The sequence below is a fragment of the Dermacentor silvarum genome, chromosome 5 (genome assembly GCF_013339745.2).
Source record: "Dermacentor silvarum isolate Dsil-2018 chromosome 5, BIME_Dsil_1.4, whole genome shotgun sequence".
NCBI classification, from domain to species: domain Eukaryota; kingdom Metazoa; phylum Arthropoda; class Arachnida; order Ixodida; family Ixodidae; genus Dermacentor; species Dermacentor silvarum.
In genome coordinates, this window is record NC_051158.1 from 90,873,382 (window position 1) to 90,899,988 (window position 26,607).

At 48.5% G+C, this 26,607-nt stretch overlaps 1 protein-coding gene and 1 non-coding gene across 2 annotated transcripts; both read right to left on the reverse strand.

The window, feature by feature from the left end:
* Positions 1 to 1,282: 1,282 nt before the first annotated feature.
* LOC119453584 (uncharacterized) lies at positions 1,283 to 18,985 on the reverse strand. The gene is made up of 3 exons (XM_037715636.2): positions 18,345 to 18,985; positions 7,226 to 7,786; positions 1,283 to 2,952 (listed from the first exon to the last, which is right to left on the reverse strand). Exons 2-3 carry the CDS (start codon positions 7,744 to 7,746, stop codon positions 1,473 to 1,475), a joined length of 2,001 nt encoding a protein of 666 aa, XP_037571564.1. The 5' UTR covers positions 7,747 to 7,786; positions 18,345 to 18,985; the 3' UTR covers positions 1,283 to 1,472.
* A 6,569-nt stretch (positions 18,986 to 25,554) lies between these two features.
* On the reverse strand, positions 25,555 to 25,629 carry Trnas-gga (transfer RNA serine (anticodon GGA)). Its single transcript has one exon. It is a non-coding gene; the product is annotated as a tRNA-Ser (tRNA).
* Between the last annotated feature and the right edge of the window lie 978 nt (positions 25,630 to 26,607).

A 26,607-nucleotide genomic window follows, 5' to 3' on the forward strand; every position in this document is an offset into this window, starting at 1 on the left:
AGACAGCGATGCAGGATCTGGAATTAGAGGCCTTCCGATTATTCTTCTTTGAAGAAGGCGACCTATCTAACGCAAAATACAAGAGGGCAGGATAAAACTAGTATCGTTGGCAGCTGCATGTGGAGTGTTCTTGTTAACACCGACCAACCTGTACCCACCAAAAGAGATCACTGCAAGCCACGGAGCAAAATAACTGCTGAATAGTATTACGTCGACTACAGATTCTGGCCCCAAAACAAAAGATGACCACAGTTTCCCTGGAAATGCAAGCAATCATGAAGTCGGCGAGTGCGACGCTTCGCTTGTGGACTACACGTTTTGAGAACTTGATGAGAACACTGGAACATCAGCAACAGTCTACGAGTAACGAAACGAGTAGTTCCACGAAACTTCAGAAAAAACGTTGTTGGCTTAATGTGACCTAGAAGGGAGGAATTCCATTTTTCGATTGCAAATCTACCTAATTTAATGAAAGCTAAGTTTGGCAGAAAGCGATTTATCTCGCAGGCAGCTGAATAATTTTTGACCAACGGAACTCGTAAAACCTTATGCCGTCGCCTTCGCGTACTGTTTCAGTAGCTGCAGACTCGCGAGATTAACTGGGATGAAGTTGCACCCGGACAATCCGCAGGACGAATGCCGTAGTTGGGTCCACCAGCTACTGCAGCCGCAAGCGTTCGTTTTTCCTCATTAATGACTTCGTGGAGAAATAATACCCAGCGCACTTCAAGTACATCTTTAGTTGCACCAGTCCGGTTGCATAAGGAGCCGCGATCTGCTTCCTACTGTAAAGGGATAAAAAAACGTTTCTGATTGCGAATTGACTTTCCCCCATCATGACGATCAGGCAGGTGCTCATGGAGATCGGCCGCGATTGAGAACTGGTCAGGCATGTGCGCAAGTTGACTAGATATTGCGGATAAAATTCACGGCGGTATTGTCAATGGTAAAGTGTTCCGAATCAAAATTCGAACATCTTGTGGGCAGCAGTCGCCGATGTGAGGTGTATGAGGAATCCATCAAGGTAGAGATCGCACCACGGATCGGACAACCTGTCTGATTTGCTCACGCGCGGTATGAGGCTTAGGAACTGCTTTCAAGCTCCAAATGTCGGTTGGCCTCAGTAATGTTAAGACAGCAACGCTATGCTAATTATCTCTGGAATTTAGCTTTCAGCATGATGGTGGACAATCAAAGCAAGAAATTATTTGTGACGAATATTTTATTCTTGTCCAAGAAGCAGGGTCCGACGGGGCGCCGTTGGTGTGCACTCAACTCACTATCACATTTAAATGGTTTCGAAACGTAAGCACTGCATGTCCGTGTATTTACACATTTTAGGCAGGTATTCCAGGGATCACCGCTGGCAATGTCGAATGGTGATATAGCTAGGCGACATCAAACTATCTGAGGCATAAAGCATGATAGCCACAGGACTGCCACTGTAAAGTTCTCACGCAATGCTGTCACATCTATCTGGAGAGGCGGGACATTTTAGATGAGACGTCCAAGCTCGATGTCCTGTGGCTGCTGCTGTAGAGGGGCATAGACTTCCACCGCGTCGACATCGACGAGTACAAGTAGCGGTAGTCTTTGAACGCGAAGAACAAGTACGCCCCTTGCAAACCGACGAGTGCGTTAACAATCGAGTCGATTGCCTCGTAAGGCATAAATGTTCCAAGAAATGCGATTGCCCAAGCGGCGCCCATGATGAGAGCCAGACGAGCAAAGAGCGCGGCATTGTTTCTCTGCTGCCTGGCTCGACTTCGTGCTGCTCCACTGAGCTCTGAGTCATCGCGCGAAGGGCACACGGCAGTGGATGTGGTGCGAATGTAGAACACGGCCGAAAAATAAAAGAACATGCACAACAACAGAAGCGTCGCCATGGGAATGAGAAAGTACACAGCCAGGCCCCAGAACGTGCCGATCCAACAAGTCGGGCTGCCGTAGCTGGGAGAGAAGATCGACCACGGCGCGATCACCTGAACAGCGACGGCCCCGAGAACAACGATAGTAGGCATGCCCCAGGCAAACATGCCGTAGGCTGCTAGGGTTTTCTCACGCATAGACGAGAGCTTCACCGCGGTAACACTCCTCCAGATGTCGAACGACAGCACCGTCGTCCAGAGGAAAGTGCAGAGGAAGCCGTAGTGAATAAGCACAGCAGTGCTCGCGCAAGCTACCCCGGGGAGACGTTGGCAGCTGGTGACCAAGAATAACAGCTGAGTAAAGAGAAGCGTGACCGAGAGGCACAGCGTGCACTTGGACGAGAAACTGCGGGCTTCCTTGTAAACGCAGAACACGATGACCTTCATGATGAGGCAGCATATGGAGAGAGACATGGACACGACGGTGATGTAGTTGTGTACCTTGTAGTGACCCGTCGGCTCACGCAATGGCGTTTCTGGCGACGACGTCGTTGTCTCGTTGACCTTAATGTCGATGCCCGACCTCCTTCTTGCACTGTAGAAGGTCGGCGCATACTTGATGTAGCAGTGACCGTCGTGTTCGACGTAACAGTCTGACGTCCTCAGAACCGGTTTGAACAGCGCAGCCAGGTTCGGTGGGCCAGCGACAGGAGGTAAAAGGTTTGTCTTCCGACTGACCACGCTGACGTTGCTTAGATGCTGAGCCGGACTGCATGTCAAGGTGGAGAGGTTAGCGCCGTTGCAGATGGCGCAGTAGACGTTCCGGTATATTTGGCCGCTCGGGTCTTCGGCGTTCTCTACTGGCGCGTAGTAAGTTTTGCACCGGCGTGACACCCATTCCGGTACGGCTTGGGTGCAATTGTCGTACGGCGCGTCTTCGTTGCAGGGCCTGAGGTGAAGGGCCGGTTGGTTTTCGACCACGTCTGGAAGGGCAACTCGAACACGGTCCACAGCTCCTGTAGTGGTTGCGTTCCAAAAAGTTGCATTAATGATGTCGTCGTTGCAGAGAGCGCAAAAGCCATTCCTGCAAAATAAATAATAATAATAAGCAAGAAAACTGTAAACCATGCAATGAGCATTTGTGGTACATGTATAAGCATCCATGTATATTATACCTGACTCTTATATAAATGAGGGTAGCGGCAGACGTCTTGCAGTGACTTTGGATTTGTGAGACCTCCCTAAACTATAGCGGATTGGTTAAATTCGGGTGAAATCCATGTCAATTATTATAGGCCCTAATCTTAACTTACTTTTTTTCATGACGCCAGCGCCCTGCGTCATAGACCTTACGACATTCTTGCTAGTGGCCCAATATCTGTAGAATCACACACACACAAACACCCCCCGAAAATGAGCTTGGCCCACGCTGGCTATATAATGACATTTATTAGAGCCCGAAAAAAAACAATTCATCATATGTTCCATAGAGAATAAAAACTGGCTTATTTACGTTTATCCTATTGTATCGGTCCATTCTATTCACGGAGTGTTGTGAGTGTGCGTTTTTTTGAATTGTAACACTCGAAGCTGCGGCGCTTTGCCATAATTACTTCCCATTACGGAAAAGCAACGCGAGGCAGACGGTTTAAATTAAGATATAGTTAGGAATATTCCATACTATTTTTTCAATGTTGAGCGTTTACAGTCCGCTAAATTTTGAAGGTAATTTGTCAACGAAGCATCTAGCGAATACTAAACACTCTGCAGCTCACTTTTACTAAAGAGAGAAAGTGAGCCTTGTAATATTCCCAGTCATATTATTATATATGTCAAATTAGAATAAATTAAATTGTAGCGTTTTGCGCGCCGGAAGCACAATCTGACCCGCCGTGGTGGCTCAGTTAGCTAAGGCGTGGCGCTGCTTAGCACGAGGTCGCGGGATCAAATCCCGGCTGTGGCGGCCGCATTTTGATAGAGGTGAAATTCAAGAACGCCCGTGTGCTTGCGTTATAGTGCACGGTGTAGTGAGGAAGAGAGTCCGCAGCCATTGAGAGAGGACGACGAAGCCGAGCCGCCCGGAGAGCGCGAGACATTGACCGACGCTCTTGGGCCAAGGCTGTTGTTACGTAGCCCCTGCTTGTAAATTAACCTTCTTAGAGTTTGGTGGAGGTGCTGGGTATCTCCTAGTCTCCCAACCTGGAACTACGTATAGCCGTACCCTGCCTCCAGCGCCAGCGATGGCTGAAGAAACCACCACCCAAGGTCCTTCTCAGTCTCAACCCACCGTCTGTCCCGGCGTGCTGCCTCAGCGTCACTCGCCGATATTCAGCGGCACTGACGACCAAGACGTCGAGGACTGGTTGGCAACTTACCAGAGGGTGAGCGCAGTCAACAAATGGGACGATGTGACCAGGCTGACCAATGTCATATTTTACTTGACTGGCGTCGCCAGTCTCTGGTTCCGCAATCACGAAGCGGAGATTCATAACTGGGCCTCGTTCAAGACCACTTTTTCGGAAATCTTTCGGAAACCGAGCGCATGCCCTCAGCTACCCGCCGATCTCCATCCCCCCGACGTCGCTCTCTGTCACCTATGCGCCGTCGACCCTGCCCATCTGACGCGGAAAACTAAACGTCGCAGTTCCCTAGGCACGAACTGCGTCGTCGTCGAAAAATTAAAGTCCTCGAATTTCTCCAGCAAACCTCATTGACGTTATTGTGGATGGCTTTCGTACCCTTGCGCTTGTAGACACTGGTGCTGCCGTTTCTGTGATTGATGTAAAACTTTGCCGCTTGTTTCGGAAGGTTACGACGACGTCAACGGGATTACCCCTCCGTACCGCCACCGCACACCATATTCAGCCGTTAGCCGCCTGCACAGCCCGCGTCATAATTCAAGATGTTGTTTATTCCATTGAGTTTCTTGTGCTACCATGCAGCCTGTTCGCATGAAGTCATCCTTGGTTGGGATTTCCTTCCTCGCCATCATGCTGTTATTGACTGTGCTCGTGCCGAGGTGGCGTTCTCTGCGTTGTGTGCCGCGTCGTCTGCACCTACAATGGAAAAGTTGTTTGTCGCTGAGGATACGAACATACCACCCAGTAGTACAGTCCTTGTCGCCGTGTCCTGTGCCGCTGTTCGAGTCTGCAGTTCTCTTTTCACCCTCCGAGACCGTTCAACACCGCAAGAATCTCACATTGCCTTTTGCCGTTCTCGTCATGACCAACGGTGCCGCATCCTTATTTGTTACGAATCCGTTGCCGGTTCCCTCAACCTTACTCCGTGGAGAGTGTATCGGCACAATTCCGGCGTTCGACGTATCCTCTATCTTCTGCCTTGACGACGTGGACAACTTCCACCTTAGTGCCTTGACACCTTCAGCTAGTACGCCTGATCGACCGCTTTTAAGTATGTTCGGCTCCGCCATCGACGACGAACATGCAGAGGTGCACAGCGAGAAACTTCTTGCACTCCTCAACCAGTTTCGAGGCTCGTTTGATTGCAAGAAGACGTCATTAGGCCGCACGCATACTGTTCTGCATCCGATTGACACCGGCTCACAAGCGCCTCTGCGCAAGCGCCCTTACCGCGTATCCCCTGCTGAGCGTCATGTGATCACCGAACAAGTCGACGACATGCTACAGCGCGGCATCATTCAGCCGTCCTGCAGCGCCTGGTCGTCGCCTGTTGTTCTTGTGAAGAAAAAAGATGGCTCAATCCGTTTCTGCGTCGACTACCGCCGATTGAACAAAGTTACGCGAAAAGATGTGTATCCCCTGCCACGCATCGATGATGCCCTCGACTGCTTGCAAGGAGCCAAATTCTTTTCATCACTAGACTTACGGTCCGGTTATTGGCAGGTCCCTATGGCACCATCCGATCGCCCGAAAACTGCCTTCGTAACTCCTGATGGGCTGTACAAATTCAATGTTATGCCCTTCGGCCTATGTAATGCCCCAGCTACATTCGAACGGATGATGGAGAGTGTCTTGCGTGGGTTGAAATGGAAGACGTGCCTGTGCTACCTGGATGACGTCGTCGTTTTCTCCCCTGATTTCGACAGTCACCTCCGTCGACTTCACGAGGTACTGAGCTGTTTGACGCGCGCAGGCCTTCAGCTTAACATCAAGAAGTGCCGATTCGGAGCTCGCAAACTCACCATCCTGGGCCACGTAGTCTCTAAGGACGACGTCGTTCCCGATCCGCAGAAACTTCGTGCTGTTGCTGAATTCCCGAAGCCTACCACCGCGAAAGCGCTTCGCAGCGTCCTTGGTCTATGCTCATACTTTCGCCGCTTTGTGCAGAACTTCGCTTCTATAATAGCACCACTGACGAAGCTGCTTACCGGCGATAGCTATCTGTCTGGTTGGTCGCCGGCGTGTGATGAGGCTTTCGCAACATTACGCCGTCTCTTGACTTCACCGCCCATTCTACGTCACTTCGACCCTGGCGCTCCGACCGAGGTACACACGGATGCTAGTGGGATCGGCCTTGGCGCTGTCCTTGCCCAACGTAAGCCTGGCTTCTCTGAGTACGTTGTTGCCTATGCGAGTCGTGCCCTTACCAAGGCAGAGCGCAAGTACTCGGTTACCGAGAAGGAATGTTTGGCAATTCTTTGGGCGTTGCAGAAATTTCGCCCTTGTATGGCAATTCGTTTGATGTCGTCACCGATCATCATTCGCTCTGGTGGTAAGGTAATCCGAGGTGGACAAAATTATTCCGAAGCCCTCCACTACGGCGTGCCTGATGATCGGAACTGGTTTTGGCACGTAAAACTACAGAAAGAAGAAGCACAATCTGAATATGACGCATGCCTTAGCTGGAGGCTCACGATAACGTTGATAACGTGTGGGTCTTGAACGTGAACGGTACACAATTTTTGCATTCCAGCCCCACTTGTATGTGGCTGTCACGGCCGGAATCACACCCACGACCTCGAGCTCAGCAGCGTAACGCCATAATCACTGGGCTTCAGGGGGGGTTATTTAAAGTGTTGTAATTATGAGTCTCTTATTGTAGGTTTAACATTATTTTACATATACACTGTTAAATTTATGCGCATGATCGCAGAGCCTGGCACAATGAAATTCTGATGCCTGGGTCCGACTTTTTTCTTGGAGGGGGGAGGGGGGGGGGCGGCAAGGCCGATGAGCATTACGTCAATGAAATACATTTCGTGTGTGCAGAGTAGTGTGTATTCGTTAATGCACATTACGAGCATGACGCTTTTTTGCCCTCAATAGTTACATTCATGCAAATACTCTTTGTGCAAGTGTCGCCACTATGGTTATGCGATTCTCTACAGAATTGGGTGACGGAGCCGTCCAAGCTAATATGGGGGCCCAGGTGCTTACTTGTAGGTCACGTGCTTCATGCTTGTCGCAGGAATGAGGTAGAATGTATCGTTAAACGTTTCTGCCATCTCGCATCTCCCTCGGACGTCGTCATCGGGCCACGCGGGCGGACAGCCTGTGACCGCGTAGATGAACTTCTTCCACGAAGAGCCTATTTGCACCTCCACGCACGAACTCTCGGGAATCTCGGCCTCCGACGGCTCCCGGTACGCGACGTTCCAGCAGCAGTCCCTGTAGGCCCGGCAGTTTGGCGCGCAGGAACACGTGGCCGTGTACGTGGCGGGACTGCAGCTGAGGAGTTCTTCTGAGCAACCGTGTAAGTGTTGCGGACACTGCATGAGAGTTCCGAAAATCGAGTCCGTAACGTCGTCGTACGCACTCCTCGACACAGTCCACGGTAACGTGATGTTGCAGGCATCCTCACTGCCGTAACCAGCAGATGCGAGCGATGCCGCTGCATGCGCTGCATGCGCTGCATGGGCGCAGGTAAGCCACGCGACGTAGAGGGAGACCGTCTTCATGAATGCTTTACGCGGCCTCGTCCTTGAGAGTTTCCTTCATCTGAAAGAGAAAAGTGGAGGAAGTGGCTTAGAATACAAAGTAATTCGCTTCTATTGTTCTTCGTGCTTGTCTTGCTTATCGCGTAGATATCGTCATTTTGTTTTACTTAAGAAAACGCGACAATAAAAACAACTGCACAAAATTTGCTGAGTCACGCACAAGGTAAGGTCGGCGCCACCTAAAAAAAACTAAACGAACGGGCACTTTCGGAGGACTGCAGAAATTCACAACTCGCGTGCACAATAACGTATGTACAAAAATCTCCCGCACTTTGAACTTTCATGTTTACACAGTCTACACAATATATAAGCAACAAAATGTTGCTCGACACGGGTGCGACACAGCTTTGCCCGGTGTTGAATGCATCTCGGATGCAGGTTTGCTTCTGTTATCTGTTATGACAAACTGACACATCCAAATTATACTTTCTGATATAAGTTACCATTCAAGGTTTTGAACATGATCATCAAGCTGTTATCACAACTGTCAATTTATCACAGAACGCTTTCAGTGATCCAGTGTATAACGTTACAAATTTTAATGAAGTGACAAGAACGCTTGATTAAGGATATGAAGTTCACTCCAGGATCAATGCCTTTATATAAAGAAGCCACGCTAAACAGCTTCTAAAAAGTCCAGAAAAGAAATAAAAAAAAACCTGTCGTTGTTGTCTTAGGCGGATACATGATTGTAAAGCAATACTATCTTTCGCACAAAGAAAGCAAGATAGCGTAGAGCATAATCTAGGCTGACCAAGCCACGACAAGGCTTTGAAACTAAATGAAATTTCAGAACATAATTGCATGATTTTTTCGTCGCTCCGATGGGAGCAGGAATAAGTTTCCCATTAGGCACCCTAAGTGCAATGGTGGAGTTGTGACGACTACGGGGTAGTAATTAATATTTACCCCTCTTCACACTTGCAACAGAACAATCTATGTTGAGCCTCAACTCCGATGTCAGCATGTGTCTAAAGAACGGTTTTGAAGCAATATGAAGCGAAATTGCTTCTCTTTAATAACTGAGGTAATGGTACCACTGACACGATGTTTCAGCAATGGTGATTGACCGGATGAATGTCATCGGCGTTCTTTATTGCATTGGTGGACTTTTAGGTTCAACGCGTGCAGTCAGACTGAAGTAGCTAGGTCATTTACTTTTGAGTGGTTGGTCTTCACAGAGAACAATAACGCAATGCTTAATTGGCGCATGAACGTGCCACGTGTCTGTGCGTATGCTCTATGTAGCTTTATAATTTGCGCTTTCGTTATATGTTACTCCCCTACTAAAAATCCTATTTAAATTCAAACAGGGTTATACAGGTTTAAACTGGTTTTAACAGGGACCTGTTTGGCAGCAAAGAGGTGTAAACAGGACCCGTTTACACACAAACGGGTCTGAACGGGTCTTGTTTGGCTTGCAAATAGGTTTAAACAGGACCCCCACACAGAAATAGGTCTAAACAGGGGCCCCATTTAGCGAACAAACTGGTTCATACCGGGCACTGGCACCAAACAGGGGCCTATTTGGCCCGCAGACGGGTTTAAACAGGAATCTCCGACACAGAAATGGGTCTAAACAGGGGACCGGTTTGGTAGTTAAACCAGTTAAACTGGCTCATACTGGTCCCACAGATTTTGGTGAGAGCGCTGCGGTAAACATACATGAGAGGCATTTATGTTTTATTCGATGAAATATCGACATTACAATGGGCGTTACGTCCAGACAACGCCAATAGTTTATAACACTATAGAATCGTCGAGTGACCAAATGAAATTGCAATGCAGCCTTGAAAACATTATGAAATGGTGTTATGACTTGGCGAGTGGTTATAAACTCAACTAAATCAGTAAGCATGCATGTCTATTACAAGAAAAAAGAAGATGCTGCAATGTCCTTATAGAATATATGGCAAGAAGCTTAAAAAGGTAGAGGTGCACAAACATTTGCGTTGTAGTGGGGATGAAGCAACGCATGCGGCAGTGGGACACTGTCTCGGCTAGAGGTGCGAGCGCAGATCGCGAGCTGTTGACACCGGCTGAGACTGTCTTTGTGCCCGTCGTGCCACCCTTCCGCCTGACGTCCAACGTTAATAAACCCCCTTCCAAAGTGGTGGAGGTGCGGGGTCTGCAACCCTGGAACTCCGAAGTTGGACACTACCATGCACCTGCCCCGACAATGCCTGACGAAACCACCCAACATGCCGCCGCCCAATCTCCGCAGGTCCTCGTAACCGGAACGCTGTGCCCACGCGACCCTCCCTTCTTTAGTGGTGCAGATGACCACGATGTGGAAGATTGGCTGGTGACGTTTGAAAAGGTGAGCCGCCACAATAAGTGGGACGACCCGTCCAAATTACAGAATGTGTCATTCTATCTCAAAGAGGTCGCAAGCCTGTGGTATCGCAACCATGAGGCCGACTTCGCTACATGGAGTGCGTTCAAGGAACACTTCGCAGACCTGTTCGACCGCCCTGCCGTGCGCAAGCCCCGCGCCGAGCAGCGCCGCCGCGGACGTGCGCAGCAGCAAGGCGAAAATTTTACTAGCTACATCGAAGACGTCCTAGACTTGTGCAAGCGCCTGAATCCGTCCATGCCCGAGGAAGACCACATTAAACACATCTTGAAAGGCATTGACGACGATGCCTTTCAAATGCTGCTGGCAAAGGACCCACGCACCGTAGCTGAGCTTACGACCTTGTGCCAGAGCTTTGACGAGCTCTGTAAGCAACGCGTCTTAGTTCGGCGGCCGTCAACAGACGATTCCCTCGCCGCCGTAACCATCGCTGGTGACCACGAGACGCTACTGTCGCAAATCAAAGAATATGTGCGTGAGGAAGTAGCACGGCAATTGTGCTACTCACAATCTCGCACCGTCTCCGACAAGTTATTCAGGAGAAAGTCTCCGAGGTGCTGAAGTCCGCAGCTCCGCCGACACCTGTTGCCGCACCACTCACTTATGCGGCTACCGCTGCGATGCCTCCGCGTCGACCACCAGCGTTGGCCCCTCAACCTCTCCGACAGCCACCGGCGCCATTCCCTGGTGCACAGGAGCACATCGTCAATCCGTGGCGCACTCCTGACAACCGACCGATATGTTACTCTTGCGGAATTCCCGGTCACGTTGCGCGCTTCTGTCGTAGGCGCTTCGCGGCTGCCTCAGTTGCACCAAGATACCGCGACTGTTCTTTTCAGCCCCGGTACTACGCTTTACAAGAGCTGCCACCTGAGGTGTACGCACACGACCCCCAGCCTCCCTCCGAGATTCCACCCTTCGCTTCCCGTCGATCACCCTCACCACGCCGCCGTTCTTTGTCACCTATGCGTCGCCGACCCACCGCTGAGACGGAAAACTAACTGCCGCAGCTCCGGAGGCACGAGCTGCGTCGTCGTCGACCTGTGTAAGTCCTCGCTTGTCCCCCGCCAATGTTGTCGAAGTTTTTGTTGAAGGTGTTCGAACTCTTGCGCTGGTCGATACTGGTGCCACAATATCCGTAATTAGTCAGAAACTTTGCCGCTCTCTTCGTAAAGTGACAACGCCACCTACAGCGTTTTCTCTGAGTACTGCAAGCGCACAGCGAATCCATCCGATTGCTGCCTGCACGGCTAAAGTCGTCATTGGCGACGTACTGTACAACATTGAGTTTATTGTGTTGACTTCGTGTTCACATGATGTGATCCTTGGGTGGGATTTCTTGTCGCGCCATCACGCCGGTATAGACTGCGCTCAAGCTCAGATGGAACTATCTGTATTTGGCGATGTGCCTTCTGCCCATATGCCCATGCCTGGTGTTGACAAGCTTGTCGTGGCTGCTGACACTGACCTTCCCCCTCTCAGTGCCGTCATTGTTCCTGTTTACTGTGCTGCCCTCACTGAAACTACAGTTATGTTCACGCCGTCTGACGTATTCAGTCGCCGCCACCATGCGTCGCTGCCATTTGCCGTCCTATCACTTCACCAGGATGCCTCCGGAATACTTATTTCTAACGCTACCTCATGCCCTCTCACATTGCGCCGTAATGAGACGCTTGGCCACGTACAGTCACTCGACGATGATGTTATTGTGCCTATTCATTCCTGCGAGCCCAGTCCGAAGCCGGAACTCAAGGCGCTGACACCTCACCCTGCGTCCGATGACGTGTCCTCGGACGTATTTTTCCCTTCCATCGACAGTAACCTTGCTCCGGATTAACGTGCGCAGTTTATTTCCCTTCTCAACGAAGTTCGTTTGACTTCCCTCAAGCGTCGTTAGGTCGAACGAACACCGTTGTTCACACAATTGACACCGGAACCAACACCCCTTTGCGCCAGCGCCCCTACCGTGTATCACCAGCGGAGCGTCGTATAATTACGGAACAAGTTAACGACATGCTTCAACGTGGAGTCATCAAGCCTTCCTGTAGTCCTTGGTCATCCCCCGTTGTGCTGGTCAAGAAAAAAGACGGTTCCATTAGGTGTTGTGTAGACTACCGGCGTCTCAACAAAATTACTAGAAAAGATGTTTACCCTCTTCCCCGCATAGACAACACCCTCGATTGTCTACAAGGCGCCGAATACTTCTCTTCGCTCGACTTGCGTTCGGGTTATTGGCAAGTCCCGATGGCCGAGTCTGACCGTCCAAAGACCGCGTTCGTCACACCAGATGGCCTGTACGAATTCACAGTCATGCGGTTTGGCCTTTCAATGCGCCTGCAACATTCGAGCGAATGATGGACAGCATTTTACGCGGTCTAAAATGGCAGATCTGTCTGTGGTACCTAGATGACGTCGTCGTGTTTGCGCCCGATTTCGCTACGCAACTCGCCCACCTGCGCATGATTCTTCAGTGCCTTACCAACGCCAGCCTTCAGCTCAACCTGAAGAAGTGTCATTTCGGGGCTCGCCAGCTCACCATACTGGGTCATGTTGTCTCAAAACACGGCATTCTTCCTGATCCTGAGAAACTTCGCGCAGTTGCGGAGTTTCCTAAGCCGACTACCGTAAAACAACTGCGCAGCTTTGTGGGCCTATGCTCGTATTTTCGTCGCTTTGTCTGGAACTTTGCCGCCATCATGGCACCGCTTACGAAGCTACTTGCAGGCCCTGATGACCTTTCCAATTGGACTCAAGCCTGCGACGACGCCTTCACTACATTACGGCATCTGCTTACCCCACCACCCATTTTGCGCCATTACGACCCGACTGCGCCAACCGAAGTACACACGGACGCCAGCGGCGTCGGTCTTGGTGCAGTACTCGCGCAACGCAAACCAGGCTTTTCCGAGTATGTTGTAGCTTATGCTAGCCGTGCCCTCACCAAGGCGGAATCCAACTACTCGGTCACTGAAAGAGTGTCTCGCGATTGTGTGGGCAATAAGCAAGTTTCGTCTATACTTATACGGCCACACTTTCGACGTGGTGACTGACCATCACGCTCTATGTTGGCTGGCTTCCCTGAAGGATCCTTCTGGTCGCCTTGGACGTTGGGCTCTTCGTCTGCAAGAATTTGACATTCGCGTGGTGTACCGATCGGGGCGAAAACACTCTGACGCGGATGCGCTCTCCCGATCTCCCGTGAACTCGACTGAGGAGCCGCATTCAACTGGTGCCTTTCCCTTGGCTGCTCTTACCGCCACAGACATGACATCTGAACAGCGAAAAGACCCCTGGATCGCCTCCCTCCTTAATGTTCTTTCCGCTCCGCCAACTTCTGCACACCCACGTGCACTTCGCCGCCAAGCCACGCATTTCGCAATACGGGACGAACTATTATATCGTCGCAACTATCAACCGGATGGCCGTAAGTGGCTGTTCGTCATCCCTAGCCACATGCGGTCCGATGTCTGCGCCTACTTTCATGCTCACCCCCAACATGCTCACGCTGGTGCGCTGAAAACGTATGAGCGGCTCCGCCAACGTTATTACTGGCGTGGACTACACAAATATGTCCGCAAATACATTCGGGCTTGCCAATCGTGTCAACGACGGAAACCATTTCCCCATTCGCCTGGTCTCCTGCAGCCTTTACCGTGTCCTGCACGCCCCTTCGACCGTGTCGGAATCGATCTTTATGGCCCACTTCCGTCCTCTGTCGCTGGTAACATATGGGTCATCGTCGCAGTGGACCACCTAACCAGGTATGCGGAAACAGCCGCGCTTCCTTCGGCTGGTGCTCGTGACGTTGCGAACTTCGTCTTGCGTCATTTTGTCCTCCGCCATCGCGCACCACGCGAGCTACTGAGCGGCAGAGGGCGTGTGTTTTTATCCGATGTCCTTCAGGAGCTCCTTCGTTCATGTCGTAAAGTTCACCGCACATCTACAGCCTACCACCCACAAACCAACGGACTAACAGAGCGCTTCAACCGCACGCTGGAAGACATGCTGTCCATGTACATTTATTCTGACTACTCTAACTAGGATGTCGTTCTTCCGTTCGTCACTTACGCGTATAATACCGCGACACAGTCGACCACCGGCTATTCCCCATTCTTTCTTTTATATGGCCGCGAACCATGCACCACACTCGACACAATTTTGCCGTATCGTCCGGACGTCTCCGAATTCAGCCCAGTTTTTGAAATGGCTCAATATGCTGAAGAGCGTCGTCAGCTGGCCCGCTCATTTACTTCGAACAACCAAGCCCTCCAGAAAGATCGCCATGACCGCAATCTGACTGAACAAGCTTTCGCCCTCGGCTCCCTTGTATGACTCCGCATAACGTTTCATTCCCCTGGCCTGACTTCCAAGTTTGCCCCCAAGTACCAAGGCCCTTATCGCTTCATCGAGTGCCTATCTTCCGTCACCTATGTTATTGAGCCGGTCAACCCAACCTCCGACAAGCGTCGTCTTGGCCGCCAGGTGGTCCACGTGAGCCGCCTCAAGCCATATCATGACCACCTTATTCTCACGTCGCCTTGAGTCGCCAGGATGGCTCCCCTTCGCCGCCGGGGTACTGTAGTGGGAATGAAGCAACGCATGGGGCAGTGGGACACTGTCTTGGCTAGAGGTGCGAGCGCAGATCGCGAGCTGTTGACGCCGGCTGAGACTGTCTTTGTGCCCGTCGTGCAACCCTTCCGCCTGATGTCCAACGTTAATAAACCCCCTTCCAGGGTTTATTATTTAGAAGTGACTTAAGCTGGAATAGACATGTACAAGAAGTAAGTAATAAGGCGAATATTGCGCTTTGGAGCCTAAACCGAAATTTACACAGGGCAACCACTGAAGTTAAAAACTTCGCCTATAGAACACTGGTCAGACGTATCATTGAGTACGCGAAAATTGTCTAGAATCCTTACACAGAGAAAAATCGTAAGAAACTGGAAAGGATTCAAAGGTTAGCTTCTCGATACCTCTTCAACCAATATGGTCGAATTAACTCCCCTTCAAGACTATGTCAGCTTGAAAATCTTTCCAATTTAAAATTGAGGACTAAGTATAATAGGCTGAAATTCCTGTTCCTTATAATCCATAATGAAATAAAAATTAATAGGACGAACTATTCAGAAATTTCTACTACCGAATCTTCTTGACACCGCCGCAGCATGTATATTCCCCCTCTAGTAACCCGTAATGACACATTTAAGTATGGCTTCTTTCCTACAACGATAAAAGAGTAGAACATGCTTCCCGATTTCGTAGTTGAGCCTGCCCCTTTTAATAATTTTCTGAGTAATTTGCATGCCGTTACTATTCCGAGAGCGCGGTGCGTTAATCATCTGACTTTGTGAACCATCTGATTGTATTACTTTGTTATTATTTGTGTATGTCGTTCTTATTTTTACATGCCTCAATAGACATTGATTGGTTTTTCTGCTTTGTTTATTACAATGTAGGTGCACTGCAATTTCTTTTTTGTACGTTTCTATTGTACGCCCTGCCTAAATCAGATGTGTTGACATTGCTCGTTTTCTTTTATTTTTTTATTTTTCCACTCCTGTAATGGCCCTATAAAAGGGCTAACAGTATCAAGAAAGAAAGAAAGGAAGGAAAAAACTAAGCAAAAAAGAAAGAAGGAAAGAAAAGTGTAAATCCCCCACCAACTGTGGCGGTATGAAGTGTTTTTGTATTGAAAAGCAGCATTAAACCCGTGTGTGCCTTACGAGAGCGCGCACAGCAGCAGGATTTATCGTGGCTATAAATGTGCACGATGCCCCGTAAAATTTTTGGTCGAGTTCGTTTTGACTTTCAAGAAACCAAATTGCGTTTTCATATCGTGTAAACTCCACTACGGTGCAGACAGCGCTTAGACAATCTGCCGTGCGGTCCGCACAGTGTTCTTATTTCACAAATGCACTAGTTGCGCTACAGCTATAAATTGTGACTTCCGTACGGGATGCCCACCATTCAGATTGTCGACGAACTCTTTTCGCGGGCTTTTACTCACCAGTGGCTGGCCCCTCACGTTCATTTTCGTTCACGCAGTCGAGAGACAACGGAGTAATTGTGGTAGACCCGTGTGCCGCTTGTTGGTAGCTATAAACTAAGAACGACGACGCGCTAAGTACTATAATTTTCAAGATGACGTCCTTCTAATGTCGACTTTTTTCTGGGAATGTGGCCTGCGCTAGGAATGACCTCGCCGAGACAATGGTTCGTTTACAGCTCAGCGAAATTCTAGGTTTTGGTACATTAGCTATAATGGTATTCCTGACATATAATTATAGGAGAGCGCCGGATGTTGACCTGCGTCTGTTTATAGCGATTGCAGCGTTGTGCGGAAAACACCGGCAGCGGTGTATATCACTTTTTTTAGCGATCAATGCTGATTTGCTATATGCCAAAAGTGTTCCCAGGCGGAGGCGCTTGGCCGGCCACTCAGCGCTTAAAACAATCTGCGACGATAATGTCTGATGCACTGGAATGTGAAAGTGCAAGGGGATGACTACTCCAAATGTCCTATACAACTATCAATTCCAATAATCGTAACACCTATAATTGCAAGACCACAAATACTATGCCCTAAAGCACTTCGGCTTCGGAACTTGAAAGTCTAGATAACTGAAAGTGAGAGTTGTGTCTGATATACTTGGTCTATATGAATAGCGCTACACACACGTGCTCTGCAGTTAAATAATAGAAGCTTGTATGGATATTATCACAGTGTATTCTATTATGTATCACATGAAAACGCCCGTGCATACTTGAATATTGCTTGTAGTACTGACATTCAACTTTACATTATTTCAAGAGAGCCTTTAATCCCTAAAATATAAATAATGGCCGTGATGCCAGTATAGAAGTAATAATTACTAACTACACAAGCAACTCATCCGCCCAACACTACACCACAAAAACATATACCGCATAAAACCAACAGCCTAGTAACAAAATGTAATTAAAGCAGAATACTGTGTCGACGGAGTAAAAGGAGCTCACAGTATCAGGAAACTTTACAAAGAGAGGACATCGTTAATGTGGTAAATATGATAAAATGACTGTCCAATAACGGAGTGAACAGTGAGGCTAACTTGAATTGAATTGAATTCTGGAGTTTTACGAGTGAAAACCACGAGTTGATTATGAGTCACGCCGTAGTGGGGGACTCCAGATTAATTTTGATCACCGGGGGATTTTTAAAGGGCCCCCAATGCACGGGACATGGGGGTTCTTGTATTTCGCCCCCACCAAAATTTCTTGGCCCCTAGCGCAACAACACCATTAACGGCTAAGCCATCGCGACGAGTTCTAACGCTTATTTAATCAATCAGTTTTCGAAAAGAAATATGTAAGTACGCTTATTTACGTTTTATTTTATTTCCCAACAGTTCCTATGTTGCTGGCTTTTGGTCTACATTCTAAGCGAAATGTAAGTGTAAGATAAATATCCTTGTGTTCGTTTGCTCACGTCAAGGTGTAAATGTGTGCACGCGCGTAATAAAGGTCAAGTTGAAGTACAGCGTATGTGCCTTCTCTCATCACTGTTTTGCGCTGACATACAGTGTGACTTACAAAAAGAAAAACAAAGTTGGTGTATCTTTATTTGTTATTTCTGTTCCGAGCAACGCTACTTATCAGACATGTTACTGGCTAAACGAGGTTTAACATGCAAAACAAAAGTTTGTCCGACTAATAACTCTACAGAAATTAAAAAAAACACTGAATTTATATAGTTTCTAAATCAAGCTTGGCAGAAGTAAAGTAAATAGCTTAAATGCGGCCAGTGTGAATCTTTTAAGATAAACAAACTATTGGCAACATTTCTGAAGGCAACGAGACAGTGCAGCACCTCGCGTTCGTCACATTGCCAAGTAATGTGTTATCCTACTGATGCCATTTGCCCTGAACTGCACAATGACTAGCAAAGTGCTACCTGTATAAAAAATCAGCTGTTATTGTCATATACTCTTGTATAAACATATCTCGTCATCAATGTTAGAAAAAAAAACATTTTGTTCAATAACAACAAAACTAAAAATGCGCTACTGACAAATGCTTTCCTCTTTACTCTGAATAAAATACGTGTCCGGGATGCATTTAGTATTCGTACATGCGGAATTCTTGAACCATGAACACGTTGAAGCAGTCTAAACATCTTAAATCCTCTCGCATTCCAAGGTACTATAGAGAGGAGTCTACTTACCTATAATTAGCGCATTTTAAGACTTGCTTTAGAGCCTCAACCTCCTCAGTTCTGGCGCTACATTGTATCCTTTGATGAAAAGAGCAGAAAAAATTCCTCCGAACAGTATTTGTATCCTAGCACGTTGTTTCACCAACTTCAAAGCACTTTTTGCACCATAACTATCCGCCAATGTCACCACATTCTCACGACGTCCCCGCTGGCTGAACTTCTTTCTGTCTTCGCGGTCCCGCCCGGAACACAGCGCATTCACCGGAACCAGCACAGATGAGATAATTCAGCCGACGAGAGTGGTAAGCAGTGAGTCTTGTCGAGCAGGTGCCATTCCGGAGGAAACTGTGGCAGCGCCGAAACACAAACAGACACACACGCAGCTAAAACACGCCCGCACGACCGCGTGAGTCACAATTTGAGATGAAAGGGCGAACCACTGCCATAGGCGCTGTGTCGAGTGTAGCCGCACGCACACAACTCCTGTCTGGCGCAGATCCGAGTGGCGTCGTTCTGACGTTGGCGCCACAGCCCCGCCGGTGCGAAGCTGCAAACTCTCGCGCGGTACATTCTAACGTCCGGCTCCGACGCACGCACGCGATTCGGCATCTCCGGACGGGCGAGGGTGCTTCTCCGGGAAGTTGGAAGCGTCTGACCTTAGCTGCTTGCAGTTGCGTGCAGCGACCGTCGAAAGAAGCCTGCACTATAAGTTGCGAAAGAGTGTGAGCCGAAGGGCAGAGACATTGAAGCGGCGCATGCTGCACCAAATTGACTGCTTACGAAAGTAAAACAGGAAAAATCAGCAGAGTCACACAGGCAGCGGTGCAACGCATTTGATTTCCCTTATTGTGCGTCTGTTCTGTTCCGCGTAGGTCAAGTTCTCAGAAAAACAAGAGCTGCTCCTTTCCAACGTGTTGCACCGTGCTGTCGGACTGCATGTTTACCAAAGAGCGGCTGTGCGTTCACAGGGGAGAAATATGTTTCGGTCATGCACACACTTGTCCTCGTGTATAGCGAGACTAGGAAAACTGAGATAGTTACAGGTTATAAATCAACTACGGCTCACTACTGTAGAGCGCGAAGGGAAAGAATGACAAACATATGGACCACAGTGATAATGAATCATAACGCACACTTGTAAGCATCTTTCTTTTTTTTTGGGGGGGGGGGGGGGGGACCTAGACCTGAGCGCGACCCGACATCAGAGCCAAAGGTGAGAACTACAAATAACTTTGTATTTGATAATTAGTTAACCTCTAACACACAGAAATCAAGCACTCACGTCATTCGCAAGAGCCTCCACTTTTGAAGGCAGCCTCTCTCAAGGACCTTGCCAAGTAGCTTGCCAATTTTACTGGCACAATGGGCAGACTCTTATGTTAACAGGAACAAAGAATTTACAGGATAGTTGAACACGTGTATTTTAACGTGTTTTTGCATAGAGGTAACATTGTTAACCTTTCCTCACACGTTTTTTTTTTTTTTTCTTGTCGGGTTCTAACATTTATTTACGTGAATAAGTTTCGCTTACACTGAAATATCACCAGACTTGTTTCTTACAAAGTGGCCGCAACACAGTGGAATACTGTCACTTTTCAAGCATCTGTAGACGTGCCATACAATACGACACACTGAAACATAAATGCCTTAAACAGAAGTTAAATTACGATAAATAGCAGCACACACGCATGCGCATACCTTCCTAAATTGCCATCGCCGGTGGTCAGTTTCGGCCACATAGGGCTTTATGGTAAAATTAGATAAACAAAATGTCGGGTTTAAATTATTCAATTATTAATTTGGCATTCAGTTGTAGAAAAAGGTTCTTGTGTACTATCGCGCTCACTATGAGCTACACCGCGGGAGCGCGTGGCCAAGCCCGCTGTAAGGATGTACAGTGGCGACGATTGAGAAATGTTTCCGAGTTATCAGGGAAGGTTTTGGCGGTTCCTGCGAGTGCACATCGCCTCCACTTGCTTGGTTTTACCCTCGCTTCGCTTCGCCCTGTGATGATACCAGCTTCGAAAATGATAACTGCCGCCATTGCTCGAGGCCCAAACTTCGTGCTCGACAAGTCGAGCTTCACAAGACAGGTGATATGTGGCCTGGCTCTCCAAATAAAGGAAGGCGAGGGTGAAAGCAAGCAAGTGGGGGCGCTGCGCTCTGGCAGGAACTAAAGCCCCTTGATGTTAGAAAGTAGCGACACTCTCCCCCACGCGCGTGCTTTCCTCCTCAATTCTCCTCGGATTTCTCCCCCTCACCGGGCCAGCGCGGCGCTGAACCCTCCAGTGGCTCGCTGCAGCCGCATTAGAATCAATGCGCGCGCTTGTTTATTCGGCCCTTTGAAGCGTTGTATGGGAATTTATCCCTCGTGAAACTGTCCTGACGAAAGTACGTTTCCGATAGAACGTCGTGCCATTTTTTTAGGACGCTTCGATAAATACAAGCGGAAGCGCTCCGAAAAAATGAGTACCAAGCAGTGGCTGAGCTGTTTACCTCTACGTCGCCACTAGGGTTGTCCGTAACGCGGAGGTGTATTGGGTGCATACAATATAAGCAGCGTAGAGTATAAACGAAAATTTGGTTCACAATCTTTGCTCTTAAAAGGCTCAGAGAAGGTAACCAAGAAGAAATGTGATAGTTTACTTAAAGTAAATTCGCGAAAATGAGTGGGCCAGCCTTTGTACCAATGCCACTGTGCGAAATACGTGCTGTGTTTGCGAAACAGCCAACATAGAACTTTACACACGCGCCTGTATTCCGTCACTATGAAACGACGAGAAATTACATTCCATCACCTCTGGGAGTAACCTAAGTCTCTCTCTCAAAAAAAAGGCTGTTTGCTTACACGGAAACTGCTAAGACTGGCACTTGATAATTAACTTACAGACTTCAAGATGTCAAGTTTATCAGAATTGAGGGAGATTATCAGAAGCGCGTGGCTTGTACTTAATGAGCATGCGCTAATAATACATAATACCACTTATCTACCTATATATTGCGGTTCATGCCTTCGCAACATAAAGTACATAAAGAAAAAAATGCTCGCAGTATTGAAACTTTGCAAAGATACAATAAGCACGCAATAAGAGTAAAATCTTGGCTTCAGAAGTATCAGGCGCAAGGATCACACGCACAAACACACACGCGCACACACATACATGCACACACATACACGCCCACAAGCACGCACATACACAAACACGCACACACACACGCACACAACTACAAAATATGAGTTACAGGCATTAACTCACAAATTACATACATTTGAAAACTAACGCACGCGCGAAAACACAAAAGTCTTTGTCACGGCTCGAAGAGTCAACGAAAATTTCAGCCGACTCACTTTAAAAAAAAAAAAAAACTATATGCACAGTTATTGGTGCTCTGCATTAAACTGAACGAAGAGTCCGGCTATGCGAAGAGCATTAAAATCTCCATGCAACTTCATCCACAAATATGAGGAAAGCCGCAACATTCACCTCGCAAAGAACGGCGTGCTTAGAAGGGGCGAAATCCCTTCTCCCGATGTTATGGAGCCACTGCTTTCGACGCACGACATTCCGTTCACCTCGGGGGATATAAAATAAGGCTTGCCCTTTCTCTGGCCTGCTGCTGCATTGAAACGCGCAGCAGCAAGGCATTTTCACGGAGAACGAATCTCACATTCCTACGAAAGGATGGAAAAACTTGGGAAACACACGTTCGGAGCGGCAGGGCGACCACCACTTGGACTGCTCATGGCGAGCGGGAGAAACTAAAGGCGCGCGAAAGCAAGTTTCGCGCCGTTTTCGTGACGTCAGGGTCACCTGACGGGGTAGTCTCGAGCACCGCAGCCATTCAGCGTGGCGGATGCGCTGCCTCCGCGAAAGAGGGGGAGAAAAAGAGGAGGTTGACCGCGCCGGCGAGGGTGTTGCGGCGTAGATCAAAGCGTGTCGCTACTTTCTAACATCAAGGGGCTTTAGCAGGAACAGCCAAACCCTCCCCTGATAACTCGAAAACACGTCCTGATCGGCGCCACTGTACAACCTTACATTGCGCTTGGCCACGCGCTCCCGCGGTGTAGCTCATACTGAGCGCCATAGTACCTATATTTTTTATTGTTCTTCAGTTCAATTGCGTACATGGAAATCTGCGATGCGTTGGATTAGACCATATATGTTTTACATTAAAAATCAAACCATTTTATTGCCCGATTTTGGTATTGTACATCGAAGGGCTACTTTCTAATGTTGCAAACACTGAAAACCAACCACTTACAAGAGAACACACACAACAGAATGCGTGAGCAATAAAATGGACTACAAAAAAATATTTAACGGTTATTTATGGTGTGCCCGTCATTCCCATGCGGTATGAACAACGGTACTAGCTGTGAACGCTGACCACAGCTCCAAATTTTCTTCTATCGTTCCTAATAAGAAGTTAAAAAAATTGCCCTTGGGGTCCCGGAACTGCCCATTTGGTTACGATAGACTTCGCAATTGGAGAGGTCCAGGATTACCTTGGCCACCTTTTTTTTTTGTATCGTGCGCCCAACCCAAGGTACACGAGTGTTTTATTGTGATATATTTTATGGACACTCCAAGCGCATTTCTGCCGTCGCTGTGATGTTCCGTATAAAGTCCGAACACCAAAGCATGATCGCCGCGCACCGTACGCTGTATGTGCGAGCGAAAGCTTGCGAGGGTCAGCCGATGACCGCGGCGCAATCTCGCGCGCGCGATGGAGGAAGATGGGGCGCACCGTGGAAGCGCGCCGTTTTCTTTCGTGCGCCAGGATGGGGGGGGGGGGGGAAGCGACGGGAGAAGGGGGATGCAATCTGCGATGCCGACAATGTTCGCCGAGTGCCGGTAGCTTCGTCTGCGCTGTGCTTTCCACATAGAGTAACATACTGATTACAAGAGTGGCCACTCCAGCCTAAAAGCGGCCGAGCTACGCAGCTTCATGCCGCCCGCTAGAGGGCAATACAACGCTCCCGTCTCCAAGGGAACGCGCGTACTAGTTATGTAATGTAGGAACTTTTTAGTGCATTCGCATCTCGCAAGCGATCTGCGATTGGCACAAAGTGCGCGCCCGCGCGGGCCTTATCTTTCAAGCCATCTGCGATGCCGACAATGTTCGCCGAGTGCCGGTAGCTTCGTATGCGCTGTGCTTTCCACATAGAGTAACATACGGATTACAAGAGTGGCCACTCCAGCCTAAAAGCGGCCGAGCTACGCAGCTTCATGCCGCCCGCTAGAGGGCAATACAACGCTCCCTGTCTCCAAGGGAACGCGCGTACTAGTTATCTACTGTAGTAACTTTTTTAGTGCACTATACGTCTACTTGTCTATGTGGCTTTAGACGTAGACGCTATCAACGGGATCAGCCGGCCTTGAGCGGTGGATGATAAGACTAGAATAAAGCATAACGCACCGCTACAAAATATCGGCCATGGTGTGATGAGGCAAGGCAACGCTACAAAAGATGTGCGATGACGTCTGCGTGGTCTTTGCTGGGTTCGTCCATAGAGAAAGAAATTCAACTCTGCCAGACGTCTGTCTGCTTGGCTGCTTGCTTGGTAAGAAGGCCTTCATTACGTTCTTTTTTTTTCCTTCATTACTTTGCAAATTGCTTATGTATTTGTAACTTCAGCGGTAAGTTGACATTTGTTGCATTGTGATGTTCGGCACAGAGAGCTTTTTTGTGTTCTTCACTTCGCGCATGATGTTCGTGGATTGCTTCACATTATATAAGAAACAGCAATTTGTAATGCTGCGCAGCACGTTTGCGAGAAAGTCGTTTCTTGGCGCGAGAACGTGAGTCGACACACACCGGTATACGTAGCCTGAATTCAATGCATGTGTCTGCAATTGTGTGAAAGATTTCAGTTATGCTTAGGATCTTTATTCGTGGCGTGCGCAGATTGCTTGAAGCCTTTGTTACGAGCGCAATTAGAGAGAACTTCCGAATTGAGAAGAATGTTTGTAAGCTGTGGCTACGACGTATTCTGAATAAACACTCCTGCCTCAGTAGCGCATGTATGGCACCGAAGGTTGCTTTTCTTTAGCTGCGGCAATTGCACGTGACGCTTTTCGCGAAAGGGCGATGTGAAGTGCGTAGTTGAAAATTTGTGTGAAGGCGGGAGAGAAGACATAACCAATACTTTTTTTTTTCAGGTCATGCCATCCGTAGTCCATTACTACGGGAATGACTGCTGTGTTGCGGGTGCAGTAACAACGGCAGGACATGGAGAGAGCGTGGTTGGCTGACAACTGCAAAGAGCAGCCTTCATTCTTTGTTCGCTATGTAGCCCGAAACTACCATTTAAGAAGAAAGGTTAGGCTTCAAAGGACGAGCGTTGTTTTCCTCTTTAATGCTACTGCTGTCTTCTGCAGTTTTACTGTTCTGTGGGGGTTTTCATAATATCGCCTGTTTACTCCTTTTATGAAATTTATTCTCAACATATGGCACCTGTATTGGCATGTCTTGCACTTTGCCGTGCACCCATCTTTTTGAGCTTGCGTTCATCGAACGTTGCGAAAAAAAAGTCTGCATGCGCTTACTGAGAATATGACTTGAAAATAAAATGTTTCGTCTCCTCCAACTTTTGTCATGTTTATTTAAAATGTCTGCATAGACACACAGTGGCATCGTGTGCTTGCTGCTGCGGAGGTACAGCTTACACGAAGCTACTCAATGCATGTAAGCAACGCGTTAAAAAAATCTAAATGTAGCCTCCGAGACGAGCACTCGCACGGAAGCGATCTTGGAGTCCGTGTAATTTTTCCCATCACCAGAAGATTGCCTTTGAGATTAGTTTTTCTGCGGTCCCAATCTCTGAGTCTCTGTACATTCCACACACCCGCTAGGTGCGCTGCGAACCAAAATGGGCCGCAGGGGCCTATGAAAGTGTCATCTCTTATCCATGTATATATTTCTCTATGCTTTCCACGTTTACTTCGCGCAGAAGCGAGAGACAGCACGAAGGTCAATTCGCTCGCTGCTGCTGCCGCGCTTCCTCACTGCAGCGTTTTGACAGCGAGTTTCCGCGGTCATCGAGCGAGATGCGTTCATGTTTAACTGGGCACGCGTGACAGCTTGCTTGTTAATTTAGTTAGTAAGCCAAATGTGTTTAAGGGGAAACTGAGACATCCACCCAAATGTAGCAATTTGCTACAATGGAAACCCAACTGGGTTCCTTGAAAGAAAGCCTCGCAGTTGAAGAAAAATTTGTCCTGGTCCGGGACTCGAACCCGGGACCACCGCCTTTCCGGGGCAGCCGCTCTACCATCTGAGCTAACCAGGCGGCTAGCAGACGGCAGGGCGAAGTCGAATTTGTCGACACCTCGAAGCAAAGGCAAGTGTATGACGTAATAGTTCAGCGGAAATCCGCTAGGTGGAGATAAGTAATTCAACTGCGAGGAACCCAGTTGGGTTTCCATTGTAGCAAATTGCTACATTTGGGTGGATGTCTCAGTTTCCCTTTAATTACTTATCTCCACCTAGCGGATTTAGGCTGAACTATTACGTCATACACTTGCCTTTGCTTCGAGTTGTCGACAAATTCGACTTCGCCCTGCCATCTGCTAGCCGCCTGGTTAGCTCAGATGGTAGAGCGGCTGCCCCGGAAAGGCGGTGGTCCCGTGTTCGAGTCCCGGACCAGGACGAATTTTTCTTCAACTGCGAGGCTTTCTTTCGAGGAACCCAGTTGGGTTTCCATTGTAGCAAATTGCTACATTTGGGTGGATGTCTCAGTTTCCCTTTAATTACTTATCTCCACCTAGCTGATTTCCGCTGAACTATAACGTCAAATGTGTTTACACGCCCAATAAAACTAATATACTTATTTCAAATAGCTGTCTTGTCTACTAATTTGCTATCGCAATCAATGCTTCGCCTTTAGGGCGAAGCTGATTCTTTTTTTTTTTTTGCATTACGCCCTCCTCTGCATATGTCCACCACGGCCGGTATCGTAACCGTAACCTCAAGCTAAGCAGCGTAACACCACGCATATCAGCTGAGCTACTGCAGCAGGTCACATGAAGGGCTATAGTCGCGACCATTCGAATTCGTCGACTATTTGCGACGTGGCTATTTACAGCAGCTCAATTTCACTCACCCAACCGTCCCCGTCGAAACACGCCTATGAGCAAGCAGTGACTCATCTTTCCGCTGAGAACCTCATCGGCTGATCAAGCAACGTTGTCGAGCGTGTGCGTGGAACTAGTAACACAATGCAGCGTTACCACTGTTTTCCGCCTCGCCGGAATAGGCGTTATCTGCA